The sequence below is a fragment of the Zerene cesonia genome, chromosome 16 (genome assembly GCF_012273895.1).
Source record: "Zerene cesonia ecotype Mississippi chromosome 16, Zerene_cesonia_1.1, whole genome shotgun sequence".
Classification (NCBI taxonomy): Eukaryota; Metazoa; Arthropoda; class Insecta; order Lepidoptera; family Pieridae; genus Zerene; species Zerene cesonia.
This window is the reverse complement of record NC_052117.1, coordinates 6,152,146-6,169,136: the sequence shown is the minus strand read 5'-3', so window position 1 is coordinate 6,169,136 and position 16,991 is coordinate 6,152,146. Positions and strand designations below refer to the sequence as shown.

The 16,991-nt window shown below is 33.0% G+C and overlaps 2 protein-coding genes across 3 annotated transcripts in view; one reads left to right on the top strand and one right to left on the bottom strand.

Annotated features, from left to right (window-relative positions):
- The window catches only part of LOC119832793 (fasciculation and elongation protein zeta-2), a 34,765-nt gene extending 25,462 nt beyond the window's left edge, over window positions 1–9,303 (bottom strand). Inside the window, exon 1 of one of the 2 annotated variants that reach the window (XM_038356552.1) lies at window positions 8,748–9,303. In XM_038356552.1, the coding sequence (XP_038212480.1) occupies window positions 8,748–9,157 (410 nt within the window). In that variant the 5' untranslated portion in view covers window positions 9,158–9,303. The remainder of the gene's footprint in view (window positions 1–8,747) is intronic. The other variant, XM_038356555.1, reaches the window with a different exon arrangement.
- Window positions 9,304–11,793: 2,490 nt separating this feature from the next.
- Window positions 11,794–16,952, top strand: LOC119832778 (dnaJ-like protein 60). The gene is made up of 6 exons (XM_038356531.1): window positions 11,794–11,924; window positions 12,001–12,094; window positions 13,090–13,256; window positions 14,554–14,715; window positions 15,602–15,704; window positions 16,127–16,952. Exons 1-6 carry the CDS (start codon window positions 11,863–11,865, stop codon window positions 16,223–16,225), a joined length of 687 nt encoding a protein of 228 aa, XP_038212459.1. The 5' UTR covers window positions 11,794–11,862; the 3' UTR covers window positions 16,226–16,952.
- Window positions 16,953–16,991: the final 39 nt, after the last annotated feature.

The following is a 16,991-nucleotide window of genomic DNA, read 5'->3' as shown; positions in this document are numbered from 1 at the left end:
CAGTATTCAGCACTGCGCAGGAGTATCATTTACAAGTTCAAACCTCACAGTCAACCAATCTATTTTAGATTGATGGAAGGTCAGTGGAGACTACGCATACACTACGCATGTTTCAAAATTACATGCGAACAGAATTATTACTGCGTTAACGGGGGTTCGGGCATACCGATTAAAAAAAACTGTGAAGAATGAATGATATACGGCCCCATTAAGTGATTACGATGGGTATTGGATAAATAAACCATCCATTACGTGACGTTTTACGATCGTATTCTGGTTTAAGGAAATATATTTTAAACATAGCACGCATGTTTGTGCTCACTTGTATTGTAACAATATTTTTTTATGGGCATCATATCCGAAATACGCAGGTAAGACCACCTTGCATTAAGGCAGTTCAAATAATAACTGAATTTTATATCTCTGTCTACAAAATACGGTCTTTCTATTATTGTTACAGTTAATATTAAACTAGGACTATTCAGAAGTTAGTATTAAATGTATTAAATAGGTACAACATAACGCAAATTAAAATAAAATGTTAATAAAGAGCAAAAACCATAAGCATTATAAAAATATAAACAGAGTTAAGACCTAGTTAGTGGTAATATGGGTCGTAATCATTTATCATGATTGAAAAACGTCAATCGTAACTCGGATACGTTCGCAGTACAAACTAACTATCAAGCCAATTGCAGTGATTCTTCCATCTTGCATTTTGCTTCGTCACTCTCAATGTGAAATTCATTGAATTATATTAGGGACGTAGTTGAGATGCGTGCCTGTTGTATTATAAACAAGTGATAGTCTAAATTTACGATAGCATCGTATATTATTAATACGACTTAAAATACAACAACTATTTGGACTAAAAATACATAATAGTTAATAGACGAATTGTATAATATTTTACATTGTACAAAGAGATTCTTAGCGATGGTTATAAAATATGTTGGTTGTATGTAGATATGTGGGTAAATTCAAGGAAACCGCGACATATGGCCGCGGCCCACGATGACACACGTCAGGTCTGCCTTGATAATTGTATTACGTAGTGCAAAACAAAATGCTAAATAAAGTACGAAGTATATTCAAATAACAAACCAAGTATAGACCATATTCATTGTAAAGAAATATTTGGGTCTCATACCCTTTTTCGGAAAGTAGTTTGTCAACACTAAAGTATATTTAACTTCTAATTTGCCTTTACCAATATGGTAAGAAGTCTATGAACTTTATGTTATATATGGTTTTGCTTTATAGGTCACAATTGCTGCCATATTAAAGCGATAACCTTAGACCTAAATAATTGCGGAATTTGATTTATTTTCCTTTAGTAGTGAATTTATATACTTATTTAGTTTTTAATGCAATAAATTTAAATTTAACATCTGGACCTATATGAATTATGAAGTAAATTTTTTTTCAAGGTTTAAGTAAATGTCATAGATTTAAAAAGTATAAATCAATAAATCATTAAACGTATAAAATTACACTAGCAAATAAACATATCTTCTTGTGCTGAAGAAAGAAAAAAAAATGTCGGTAAAATGATACCTCCCTTAAGAAACTTTTTTATTAAGCGTCCACTTGTTAGGCAAATGATTGAGTCATAATTGGAGTTAAAAGCGTGTATCCACTATCCAGCATTCAACTGTCAACCTAAAACAATTCATTATATGCTCATCAGGCTCTATTCAATAGCCAGTGAATTGTATTCAAAATCAAAGCATTACTAAAAGCTGTCGTTACAATGGCTTACTCGACCGTGCAATTGCAAACCGCACCTTAGAATAGATTGATGTATTTTTACCTTGTTAGAAATTGTGGAGAAAATAAAAATTACTTTCACCTAATCAGTGATTTTTGCAAACGTGACAAATGCATTTACAATTTTCGCGCATATCTCTGTTGAACTATATAGGATTTATCTAATTGGAACAAAGTGTGTTACCTGATAGCGAACAAACTATTATTATATAAGCAACAGACGTGACTATAAAAGCATTCTAATACTTCCTATTAACCGTAAACGTACTTACAGGATGGATGTATGTTGTTACTCTTTAAAGAAAAATTCCAAATAACAACATATTCCAATATTGAATCGTTTCATTTCTCTCCGGTAACATTATAACGGTATCCGAATCTTATCTCAATAATAGAAGTTCAGAGTTACAATAAGGGCCAAGACATTTTATTCGAATGATGCATCGCGCTTTTGTCTCCCGTATCGATTAACGCGGTCACTCAATCGAATAATCGTTAAATACAAACAACCTCGTGTTGTTCACCCACGCACTTTCATCGTTTAAGATACATTAAAGCTTCTTGGTAGATAAAGTAATGGAAATAATCAAGTTATTTGTTTATACTTATGAACAAGTCAAATTGAAAACAGAAGATTTAGGACAAAAAGTACTCTTTTTAGATTTATGAAACTTTACGATTAATGTAATTATCTATACGTTGTCGTAAGATCCAGTTAAAGAAATGTTTGATGTTTTAAAAGAAAACTTAATGGTGTTTTACGGTGCTTTGTCTGTTGTGTAAGCTAAAACAGAAGTGTATTGTGTTACTTTGAAAGTTTTAGAGCCGAAATAAAAGTGCCGAACAAAGAAAGTATATAACTTATGATTTATACATGATTCTTAACTTGTATATTAGGATGCCCTCAAATCTTCGATCTTATCGTGTCGAATTGAATCGATACGACCTCCGCTTATACTCCTAATATTTCTTAATAAAATTAGTTACTATGCCCATACTAAAGGTTGTTCAATTTAATGTTTCGTAATTTGAGGGCCACCTATATCTAAACAATTAACACCCGCTTTCTAATGACAGGATTTACATCATAATTTTTTACGGGCTGGCAACTGGTTTTGGAATTCCGGGAAACTTGTACTTAGTTGCCATGTTTGTGATATTGTGGGTACAATTATCTTATATGCGGGCAAGTCTTCGCGAAATAGAGGTTATTCACCCCGGCCCGCATGCGTAGGTGATATAAGGATATGAACTCCTTATTCGATTGTATTCGATATTACATTGAAGAGGGAAACTGATCATAATATCAAATGACTTCTACGCTTCCTTGAGATGCGGTATTTATGCTCGCGGGTCAAATCACAAGTTAGTTCTGGAATATAATTTTTTCAAGTAGGCTATTTTAACAATATTATAACAACGCAATATTCTAAGAAGTACATTTACTTGTCCTCAACACTGAAATAGTTCTAGTGATCGCCAATCTCCCAAAGAAAAAGGCACTACTACATATATATTTTTATTCGCTCGTATTCCATATTAAAAATAGAAAAAACAGTCATCCAAAACAGTTCGGAATTTTAAAACGGCTGTTGGTTATAGATACCTACCTAGGTATGCGGAAGAAAAAATACAGAGCGTTTACTTGAAATGCAAATATGCAAATTACAAGCTGCAGGTCTCTGATAATTTGTGTTCACTGTATCTAGGGCATCCGCTGCGGATTGTTGATAAAACTGCAGCCTGGTATTGCAATTTAAATAATTGAAATGCAACTCGATATTTTTATATTGTCCGCGGCTTTACCTGTGTGGTTCTCGGACAAAAAAACGCCTTAATATTATGCCAACCCATAATGTCAGATACATAGTAAGATTGCGTTTATAGAGCATATGCCAATCGCCAATCAACTGATAAGTTTTTAAATTGAAAAACCATAAACTCATCAATAGTCGTAAGGCTGTGTATTTATAACCATTAGCATTAAATATATATTTTTTGACTTAAATCATTTTTTTCTAATATAGAACATCAGAAACATATTCTTATTCCATTTCACGAAAACTTTCCAGATATAAGTAATTTTATTGATTGTATGTAAAAAATGAATACAGGTATTAATTTGTAAAATTGTTGTGTAGGCCAGGAGGAGTTGCAATCGATTCCGAATCTATTGGTAATATTAATTTGGTATGTAAAGAACAAAAATGCATATATTACATCTAAAAATCTCCAAGTATATTATGTACAAACGGAAGTATTAATTGATAAATTAGTTTGTATCCAGTTTTTATTAACTCTCCACAATACATGAACGATAGTGCTATATTTAATCTACTCAAACTTATTGGAGTTTAGGTCGCCTTCATTTAAAAGCAGTTGGGACAAGTGCCAATTCAATTTTGTAAGATTGTGTAAATAAAAAAGGGTTCTTCTAAATAAAATATGCCAGCGTTAGATAATCGCAGATATTACAGAGGCTAATGGCGTTGCACATTTATTAACCTACTTCACAATATAAGAGGACATTCTCAATACGACTGAACGATATTTTTCAAATACATGATATGTTGAAGTCGCTATTTTACATTCGCAATAATTTGTTAAGATTGAATATTGGTCTGTTAAGTTCACCTTACAATTTCACTTTTTAATAAACAAGCGAAATTATAGCTCCAATGTTTTAGAAAGTGGCAATATTCAGGAAGGCCAGTCCAATTAAGCGGTAATTATTGGTACCAACACGCAAGCGCAGCCAGTATATCAATATGTTTAACTGCTTGGAAACCGAGAAGCGTGGTTACGAAATCTGTTTGGATAAAGCTAAGGTCACAGGTTATTTTACACGCAATATGTTAACTGTTAACCAAAATATAGCAGACTTGTTTCGGATGAAATCCTCGTATGACTGCATTCTTGGGCGTATTCACTATTTACATTTGGTCTGGGGGTGGTTATGTGGATAATAAGCAAAGATCATGTGGCCTTGTATGAATTTGGCTAAAATATTTTCGACGTTAGCTATACATGACGTTAATGACAGTTTTACACATCATTTTGTAACGTGTTTATATAATGCAATGCTACTTTGTAGTAGCTGATTTTGGTACCAGAGGTTGTGCTCGCTGCGTGAACAACTTTTTCTAAACTCATTTATTGTATTCTCAACTGGTATGGCTCTTATTCCTGATAGACGATACTGGTTCCGTTTTAATTACATTGACCATAAAATAAAATATAAAGATAAATGCATTCTCATAGAACATTAATACCAGTTCTGTTTTAAATGGAATAATTACCCCAGTGTGAGTTGACCACTAGCAATGATTTAAACGGAATAGAAGTGGATTTATGCAGACCACTTTTTAAACTGTAATCTTTTTTGCTAAAGTTGTGTTTTGTTTATGGATATTTTTTTTAATAAATGATAAAGATGTTTAGTATTCAAAATGAGGTGCACGATGACGGACGTGAGTCGTGTGCCACGCTCGTCTCGATGATAATGCAAAAAGCACCATGAATACTAAGTAGAACGGAGAATGTATACGATCTCATTTATATTTCATAATTTTTGTAGAAAGTTCTGAATGTCGTAACACAGATCAATGCGCTTGTTGCATTTTGATTTTAAACACATTGTTAGTAATTAATTATCAACGTAATATTGTACAACTGGGACGTTATATTTGAAAAGTGTAAAAATATAATACACAAGCTAAATATTTATGAGCATCTCTATATCATAATTCAAAGCTAATAGCAGATACATCATAATTTGTTCGCCACGTTCAAATTAAGTAGTATATTATTAACATGATTCATTGTTTCAATCGATTTAATTTTCGGATGTTGCATTTGGAAGCGGATATGCTTATCGATCGTATATTATGAATGTGGTTGCATTATCAATACCAATTAATATAGTATATATATTTATAATTCGCAAAATAAATCGATATTCGGCAAGGTGTGTCGGATACAAGCTGTTCGGACATCTGCTAACATATGTTCAGCGAATCACAGGGAAATCAATGCGTGCACCTGTTGTTTGAGGATCAGTTGCTACCTTAATGGATTCGAAAGGGGTTGGTTTGGAATAAAGTCTTATTCTATATGTATTTATTTTACAAGCAAATATTGCGGATGTATGACATTAAATACTGTGCTTTTTCGTTCAGAGAAATGACAAAAATTTAACATGTTTGTAATAAGTGTATTGAGTACCAAAACAATGGAAAATAAAATGTATAAAGACATTGTTACGAATTATGCAATAAAAACGTAGTCAAAGTTGTTTTTAACAATGTAATTGTTTAAATCGCGAAGTGTGACAGTTCACAATAATATTATACGACTCTCATAAAAATTAAATAAAGACGTTAGTGTATTTATTTTTGAAATATAGGTTAATTACCATGCTAAAGGTATGAATGGAGCAGGATGCATCCCTCATCTGTTTGCGAATTCGATTTATTGGTTTCCTCGACATTCGGGCAAGTAGGTCGTCTGGATAGCTTCCAAAATATTCATTTTGACACGAAAGAATGAAGTTTTGTTTATGAATGTTGAAAAATTGCTATTATTGTAAATGGTTAATGGAATCTGAAATTAGTATGATCCATAGTGTGCAACTTTATTGTAGACAAAATTTTGACAATTATTCTGTGTAAATATAGCTTTTACTCGAGACTATAATGTCCTTAATATATATTTACTTATTAATTATAAGAATACAACAACAAAAGTAATAAATGCAGATGGTAGTTAATCAACGAAACATCCATTACGTTTTCTTAATTCTAAAGTTTGTACCATACATTATTCGTATTAATCGAACCAGTTTAAATTTTCTTTTGTTAATCTAGGTAGTGAAATGCAAAAAAAGCAATATGGTAATTTCTATATCACTATATACCTCAGTATATAGGACTGGGTAGTATGAATAGTAAGCGTACCTCACAGTTGTAGTATACTAATTGTGGAACTTACAAAAAAGATATTTCTTTTTTCCTTATCTCGGTAAAACAATGGGCAGACGGTGAGAGCTAGACAATTGTGTTTGAGCTCACTTCTATGTGAAAAACGAGCTTGATTGTTACTTGAAGGAAAGTCAAGAGAAATGTATATTGTTCTCTGCATAGAGTATGGACCGAAGTACTTGTCTAGAAAATATAGATATTTAATCTGTGGTTGTGATATGAGAGATTGTTGTCTCTGAATGTCATCGAGTTCATTATTCGCGACAAATGGACACAAAAGAAATTCTATTTATTTTATTATGAAACAAAACTTTGTTAGGAAAAGTAAAGTAAATTTATGAAATATGTTACATTAATATTTAAATATGTTCGTTGTATTAAAAGTAAATACAAATGTTATATAACCAATAGCACTGGTCTACAGTGGTTTTGTTGCCCTAGATATAAGATTGATTTTGGATATATTTATACTCACAATTCATGAAATTATGAATGATTTTGTAAGATTTGCTTTATATATATAAATATATTAGAATGAACACTCAGCAATTGAATCAAAATATTAACATATGACAACTTATCCAGATTCACGTGTAAGTACTTCAATATTATCAAATAACTGAGTTATCAGCTGTTTTGCGGAGCAAGGAGTCTGAGAGTGGAGATCAAGTGATGTTTGTATGCGCAAAAAAGTTGCGCAGAAGCTTAATCAGGACTGGGAAAACAAATTTTAGTACTAACAAGCTGATAATTGTTCAAAATATAAGATACGTAAAAATCATAAAAAAAAGAGCACATTCAGTATTTTCATGAATATATTCGTAATTTAGGTACTCGAAAACATAAAAATTTGCAAAAATATCCAAGGCAACACAAAAAATTTTTTTTTTTGTAGAGCTGTGTAGTTGTTTTTAGTATTTGTAGGTCCTAGTCTTAATAGAATTAACAAATTATATCGTAAATAAGCTTAAAGATTTAATAAAGCTTATTTTGTTGAAATTTATATTATAATTTATGTTTATAGACAGCAGAGGACAACAGAAACTAAAACAAAATAAACCAACAATCTTATTTTGGAAAAGTCGGTTAAAATAATACTTCAAGTCTAAGAATATAATATTTTCCGTCCATTCAAATGCTCGCTTTAAAATCGAGCGCAATTAATAACAAAAAAAAATCGAATTCAGAGGCAAAGCATAGTTATAATTTAGTAGTACTTATTAGTATCACGTAGTAATAACTGTGAAACTAATATGGGTAATTGGGTGGGATTCGTTCATGTCGCGAGATTGCGATTGGCGTCTGGTCGACATTTCGTTGAACTCAAAATTGGGACAATGTAGGGCTTTCGATTTATTTATTCTGTGGGTATATATTAAATGGTGAGATAAACTATTTTAACAATTTTGTAGACGCTTAAGTATTTTGTGATAGAATGGTTATTTTAGGATCATAGAAATCGTTATAAGATTAATTTATTGAAGGATATAATATTTTATAGATTTCCTTTGGGTTGTAATTTTATTGCTATAGTTTTGATAAAACAAATAATTTAATCGAATCACCCAATAATTTAAAGGGTAGGCGTATTTTCTCACATTATCAAACGATAAAAGAAAATGTTCACGATATTAGCATTTGCATAGTTTTATTCATTATTAAATTTAACATTAGAGGGTCTTTAAGTTTGGGGATAAAATTGTAACGTTGACAGCCCTCAGGGAGGGACGATGCGTCATGCCACCCCAACGCACCCCTTGGTTACCCCCAAGTAAAACATCGATCGATCCCGCAACCACTACAGCCATGCGCAGAGCCGCCCTTTTTGTTTATAACATGATTTTTATGTAATTTATTCCATTACCTACTCCTTTTCTATCCATATAGTTCCAAGTATAAAATTTCGGCTAAATGTTTACAAACATGACTAAACCGATGATATCACTACAAGACAATAATTTGCTTATTGCTATTAATCAACTGATAACAAATACTCACTGGCACTCGTTCATTATTTCTTCCTGCGAACGAACTTGCACCGGCGCCAGCTTTTCAACGCTTTCTTCGTAGTTGCCGAAGCACTTAGTGATCTTCTCGTCGAATGTGTTCACCAGATCCTCCAGCGAGCCGGAGAAAGTCTCCGTAAAATTATCCCCCTCACCATTTTGCATATTATCCTGTTTACACTTCACCGGTTTCGGTTCGTCATTATCGTTTATTTTGTTGGAGTCAGTTTTCATTTTGACTATTTCACTTTTTAGGTTGTTGATGTTGTTGAATCGTATGTCATTGCCGTTGATAGTTTTCTGCGGGAAGTCCGCAGTGGAAAGACAATCGTCAGCATCTTCGATTTGGGCAAGCGGCGCCTCGAATTCGAGTTCGGCCATCCTGCTAGCCGACTCTCGCATGACCGTACGTCCACTCGCGCAGTTTACCGCGCGAAAACTGAGTTCAGTGCGCACAGCCGCACTCGACAGTCGACACACACTACACACTGCGCTCGACGTTCGCAAACACCTACTTTGTGGCGACTCGCACTCAGCACTGCGTTCATCCGCCAGTGCTGTGCGCAGCTTTCAATTAATTGCTCAAGCTTCAGACTTCACTGTAGTTAGGAAATAAAAAGAAATTTGAAATAACTTTGATACCACGTGATGATATACGGGGTATTTAATTTTAGTTATAAATGGTATTCCTACTGCCTAGGTGTATACTTATTATGATGCTTTCCTTAAAATTACAACTTAAGTATGTTATTAGTATTACTTATTTAGTGGTCCTTTGTCATCGTTTGCTTGTCTTTCTTTAAAGTCGGAAAAGTACGATTTATGGTAGGTATGATTTTTGGAGATAGATAGTCTAGAGCAGTGATTCCCTAAGTTTTCTGGGCAACCCATGTAATAGAACTTTCCAAATTGGAGAAAACAACAAGAAATAAACAAATAATAAAATAAAAAAAAGAATTACTGAAGTATTCTATAACATGATGCTTCATCAAAAAATATATTTCATTGAGAGATGAAATGTAGATGAAATGAACAAAGAATGTTACACTTTTGACATGAATATTAGCTAGATTTACTTTTCGGTCACACAGGTTTGAAGTAGAAAATAGGATAAGGATATTCGTCCCCAACCAGCCGTTTGTTTCAGCCTTTTACCCTTTAGGGTCTACTCGATTTTCTTCGGGATCCAGTGGGTCGTGTCCTAGGTGTCGTAGGTTGGGAAACCTTGGTCTAGGGGGTTATCTAGGCTACTTCCTCATCTCATTCCCACGGTATATTTTTTTGAACACGCGGGCGTAGCCGCGGGTGGAAAGCTAGCAAGTATTTTATACTTAATTTTTAAATCACCAATCGGATTTCAAATTTGAGCAATCGAAGGAGCTACTAGCTACCACCAAACGAAACACCAACCTTAAGGAAAATGGAAATATTATTTATGTTATGTTCAAACACCGACAACGTTTGAGCGAAAAATAGTTCACAACGCGTTTTGGACACAGGGTCACAGCAAAAGATCCACGTCGTGAAATTCCTGTCGAGGGTTTGTGGCTGACTTAGTTGCCGATCTCAACATATTGTGGCAATCAAAAAAAGTTATGATGGGTTTTAATCATTAATTGCCTTCGAATAGAATATAATATTATGTGTTGTAATGCTGTTCAAACTTTTCAACATTAAGAACACTATCCTAAATTAATAAAATTAAATGTTATTTGTAGCAAATGTAATCAATTTTTATAACAACTTACCCTTTAGATTGTTCGATATTGTAGGAGTCACGCACTCTTCGACAAGATTGAGCGAGCCCGGACCGGCTCAGAGTACTTTTATATATGATTTATACGTATTTGCGCACCGGGAAATGTGTTACATCTCAAAAAGTAGTATGATGAGAATGCTACTGTCTAGTGTTATCTGGGTTACTGGGGACACCACGTAATTTTATTTCTTATCCAGTCCTTTCTTTCTTAGGCAAGCCATACACGCTACGGTCTGCCGGAAAGGTCCACCTGAGCAAGTATGCCTGCGCAGGTAGACCGGAATGTGTGTGGGAATAGACCTGTGCAGTTTTTTGAGCCTGCGCAGGCGACCGGCGCAAGATCGAAAATCAATTCTTTCGAGTGACGCCGTACGGTGTACCTCATTATGCGTCATCGTCCTCATTCGATGCCATCGCAAAAAGAACTGAAGACCGCTCCGGTACACCGGAATGTCTCCATACACGCTACCAATGTTTGGTTAACCTGCACAGGCATAGCTGCACAGATGACCTCTACGGTAGACCGTAGCGTGTATGGCTTGCCTTACTCCTCTAGTACATATAAAAATCGAAATAAAAAATAAAATCATAATCATAATTAGTACCAAATACAAGTGACACCAAGAACAAATTTTATTTAAATACTATTTACTATGCTCTACAAAAATGATAACAAATATATAGGAACCTAATATTAAGTACATGAAAATATAAATTCGTTTAAAAATGTTATCTTCTACTGTCGTTTTCTAAAGTTTTATATTCTACATCTAACTTATGTAGCTAGACAGTTTTAAATAATTTTCACTAAAAATGCAAAAAAAATATGTGCTTATTATTTATTTTTCTGTTAATGAAATTTCCGGGTAGTTTGCTTTTACTTTGTACAACTCTTAAAACCTCATGCTGCATCCTTTAAGAGCAATCTGGCCGGTGAACCTGCGTTGAAAAAATTTTATTATCACCTGAATTACAAATAAGCATTCATGTATAGCATGTTTATGCTCTGCTATGTGTATTAAAATATAACCTATGGTGCTGTTAATAGCACCATAGGTTGTATGGTTGAGAGAAAATAAATTAAAAAAAATTATGCATGTAGCTTATAATTTTTTTTTTCGTTGTCAATTAGCCGATTTGACAAAATTAGTTCATGCTTTATCTTTATTAATTTATATATTTACTTCTTTTATCTTTATTAATTTATTAATACCGATTTCTTTTATCTGTTGACATTGACATATGACAGTGAAAGTTTGTCAAATTGTCAATTGTCTTCAGAAAATGGAAATTGCCAAAACAACAAATATGTTATAATTCATTTTACATTTTGATTAACAAAATCGTTATGTATTTTTTAAAACGCAATAATAACTTTAATTCAATATGTTCATTTATACGATTATACAGGTTTGATAATTTGAAAAATGTTTATGTGATAAGTGGAAACTACATAATATCCTACCTAATTTTGTTTTAATTTTAGTAAAAATAGAAAATCCCACTATGAAGTCCTTAATTTAAAGAAAAACTGCACAGATAAGGAAATAAAAGATGCATTTATACAAATGAGCAAAGAGGTAAGTTATTTATGTATTATGCTTTTATAAGGTTTGTATACAATATCAATTTATTCTTAAAATCCTTAAAAAGAAGCTTCACTTTCATTTGACCCTTGGGGATTGTTGACCTATTACTATTTCTAGACTAAGACCCGAGATAAACTTGAAATCAATGTAAAATATGATAAAAAATCAACTGAGGGCAAATAATTATTAAAAATATTATGTATCTTTTGCTACCTTACACTTTTCATAACAGTAGTAAAAAATGATAATAATTGGATTCCAAGTAAGGCAATTCGAACTAATAAACACTACATATTTGTGAGATATACTATAATACAGAGAACCATCTGAAGCCCAGATTGTGATACATTTCACTTCTTTTACTGGCAACAACTATGTTGATTCTCAACTTATTTATTTGTTCTTTATTCTACACAAAACAATCAGTGGAGTGGTATACTGGGAGTCCTATCTTTTTTTTATAATAAAAGTAAATATAATATATTATATAATAGTAAATAGATCCAGATTGAGCATAGATGTATGCTTTTAAAAACAATTTCCTTTCTTTTGCTGGTATGAATCTTGATTCCAAATAGTTAACTTCAACAACTATTTCTGGAGGCTTTGTCAGTATTTGTTTTTGTAATAGCATTGGATAGTGATTGGAACTTAGATCAAAGATTATTCACATCCAATGAGGTAGTAATTGCTTGAGGCCTGTATTATTTGGATTCTTCCCTTACCATTGTCACCACAATCAAAACTTTCCTTATTCCTGACCCATTAAAGTTGGCAATCATTCAAATCCATTTGCACAAGGCCTCTGCTATGCTGGTCACTTATAAATGGAGACACACCAGCAAAAAAACAACATATTTACGTCTTCATTATTATTATATACTTATATTTCATATTATTTTTAGTTTATGTTTAGTAAACTAAAGTTTGATGAATATAATAGAAACACCTGAATTTGATTTTCACCAAATTCATTAAAATTTCAGTATCACCCAGATAAAAATAAAGATGCGAAGGCGCAAGGCAAGTTTGTACAAATCGTGGAAGCGTACAATATTCTGAGCAAGCCAAGCAGCAGAGCCAATTACGACCATGTGATGGATGTTGGAGCACAGAGTGCGTCCTATGTATACAAAACACATACACCTCACAAGTAAGTAAACATTAGCAAGGTATTAGTCAAAACACTTTCTTTTTATCTCATATCTTAATTTATGATAAGTATATCTTATTTAGTTTTAAAAAATTATCTTTGGGTATATACTGATAAGAGAACTGTCAGAGTCAGTTTTCCCAGAAAAATTAATGCTGTGTCAGCTAATATACATATTATGTATACAATAACAATTTGAAATAATTTATAATATTATAAAAAAAGAAAAAATATTAAAATCAAAATTATTTCTACCGTTCTTGTCTACAATGTCACAGACAGACATACACACACACAATAGCATGTGATATGAGCCGTCATTCTACAGTGGATTATGGCTGAAACCCTCACAGGAGGTCTGCTTTTTTGCTATACTTTTGTAACTGTTCATAAAAAATAGTCTAATAGAACACTGATAAATTAGATTTCATATCAAGGATAAAATTTATCATTAACATTCTACTAGCAACATCCCACTATTACATATATGTAACGCATTAGCCACCTCCTCGGTACAGTGGTTAATGCATAAGCATAGAACCAACGGTTCCTAGGTTTGACTCCTAATGGGGACTCACAGGCAGAAAATGTCTTGGTCTGACAAGATACACAAGGCACAGGCCGATCATCTACTTGTCCATAAAGAGAATCAATCAGTCAAAAGAGATGTACAGCATCTGCCATACCCAACTTGAGGATGGCCTTCATATATATATATATTTCCCTATATACACGACCCTAGTAGTTTTCTTTTTACGAGAAAACTGTCCCAGTGTGGATGAGGCGTTATAATCTGCTAAAGCTAAAGCGCTCAGTGAAGATACAGCTATCAAATGGTGAAAGAATTCACAGTCCGTTATGTAGAGCGTGCATGACGACTGAAGAAACGGCAGCCCACGTGATCATGGAATGCACGGCGGTTGCGGAGTACAGGGCAAGGCATTTGGGTTGTCCTAGGTCCCTCCCTGAGGTTTTCAGCAGCCCTCACAAGCTGCTTAGCTTCATGGAGGAGCTGGGATGGTTCCAGCTTTGACTGGCTACCCCCTCCTTTTCTTTCACGCAAAATAGGCGCTTGACGTCGAGTTGCGGAAAACGAGCCCGTATTATTATTAATTGGTGAAAGAATTTTTGAAATTAGTCTAGTACTTTTTGTGTGAATATGTTACAAACATATTTTTCTCATTTGTTTCCCAAAATGTTCTTTCTCATCTTTCTAATAAAGCATTACAAACAAAATTATAGGATACTAATCATTATTATAAATTATAGTTAAACTAAACAGTTCTATGTATTTAAGTTTCAGGAAGAATCCATTTCATGATCCACCAAAGCAATCCAAGAACACAAACACTGATTACTATGGAGTGAAGGGTGTTAAGAAACTACCCAATGTTGCAATAATACTAATTTGTTTTAGTTTTGCCTTAATCGGAACATTATTGCAAGTTTTTATTATAAGGTATAGTATTTTAGTATCTAGAGGCATGATAACTTTTAAAGCGATAGCTTCATATACTTCACATACTTCATGCTTCTGTTTCGCACATGTATACGGCACAGTATGCAGGATCCTTCTCTCTCGCTTTAACTATGTATACTTCAGACGAACGATAGATTAGTTTTTAAAATGTCATTACATTTTGTATAATTATAATGTACTGGCTGCGCCCCGCGGTTTCACCCGCGTAAGTCCGTATCCCGTAGGAATATCGGGATAAAAACTTGCCTATATGTTATTCCAGTTGTCCAGCTGTCTACGTACCAAATGTCATTGCAATCGGTTCAGCAGACTTTGCGTGAAAGAGCAACAAACACACACATCCTTAAAAACTTTCGCATTTATAGAATTAGTAGGATTAGTAGGATTTCATGAAAAATACATTTAAACACGTTGCAAGAATTATTTTTTTATACTATCATTCCGCCTGTAGCTTGCTGCGCATGGTATATGAAAAGATAAACAGATTCGAGGTATTTTTTCCAAATTGTTCCCTTTCCCATGGGACTTCTAGGATCCAAACTATCATATTCTATGCACACTCTCGGATCTCAAATTTCATGCAATTGGTTCAGTGGTGTAGGCGTGAAGAAGAGACAGACAGACAGGCAAAGAGGCGAGTACCCATGGGCGGTGGTAGCGCTTACCATCAGGCGACCCACCAGCTCCATTGCCGACGATTACATTAAAAAAAAAGTCATTAAAACAATAAAACTTCATCTTTAAAAAAACCATAAATTAATTAAATTAAACATGCGCTTACATAATTAATATATGATATTATTGTGTTAAAATTTTGCATGTGTTTTATTCAAATTATATTTATTCACGGTTTTGTTTTTTTCAGACAATCCTATGTCGTCCATCGCAGAAGGACACAGGAAAAGTCGATGATGCTAGCTGAAGAGTTAGACAAGGTTCGCGCCAATGCTGAAGGAAAGACTAATGATGTTAGTATTACAACCCTAGTATTATACATATACGGAAGTCTGTCTGTCTGTCTGTCTCTTCTTCACGCCTGAACCACTGTACTGACTTCGACGTAATTTGACAAAAAGGTAGTTTTAGACACGAGAAGGTACATTGATAGTTTTCATCCCGGAAATCTCATTGGATTGGAAATTATGTGGGTAAAGCCCACCACTGTATCTTTTCCTTTGACTGCGTGGGTGGAAAGGTAATCTTCTATATTTTCTAGATAGATAGATCCTATTTATTGAATTCAAGACTTGGAAAAATATATGTATATTTCAAAGGACTGAGAGGTAGGTCACATACAAGAAATTTGAAAGATTTAAATTTAAATTTAGAAAAAAATCTATTATGAAGCGGTATTCATATGATTAATTAATTGTTCATATTGATTTTTCAGATGCAAACAAGGGCATTATTAGAGAAAATAGTCAATGCAGCTAATCCCACAGTCGCAACGGCGTCTTTAGGTCAAGCACTTGCCAATGAGAAAAAATAAAAACGTATATCTCATAGAATACATAGATACGTGTGTTGGTGTTGGTGCGGAGGCCACTAAGTCCCGATAGAGAATTGCTCACAAATGATATGTGTTATTTATTTTTGACTGGCTTGATGAGAAGTTATTTGACAAGGATATGACACAGAGTGCAGAAGACGATACTGCTTTAGTGATAAAATAGCGCAATTGTTTTGAAAGAGATGAATTTTGTCAGTAATAATTGAAAACTGCAATAATATAGTTTGATACATCATGAGGCAATTGCTATTTGTGAATAAATTACGCTAAAAATATTGTATAACTCGACTTCAAATGATTGTATGACATAAATTCAGTTTTTATATGCAACTTTGATATTACAATTTATTTATTATGTAGATTTATGATAAATTGTTAAATAATTCAGATTAAAAAAATATATTTACATACTTGATTTTGTAATAAAATCAATTAAAAATACGTTAAATAAAAAAAATGCAGTGACTAGTAATAGAAAATTTTTAGAAAAAATTAACACAAAAATTAGAAGAAAAAATACATAAAGATTTTGTGGTTATTAACTACCTCAATTTATTTTTGTACATATTTTATTAGCTGTGTAAATAAAGTAGTTAAATTAATTCTCTTTTTTATTATATCACATCATGATGAACTACAAGGTACATTTCATACTAAATAAACTTTATACAATGTAATGCAATGTTTGAAATATAATTCTATTAATTCATTCATTCATCATTCTTCATTCGTATATTTGTATGTA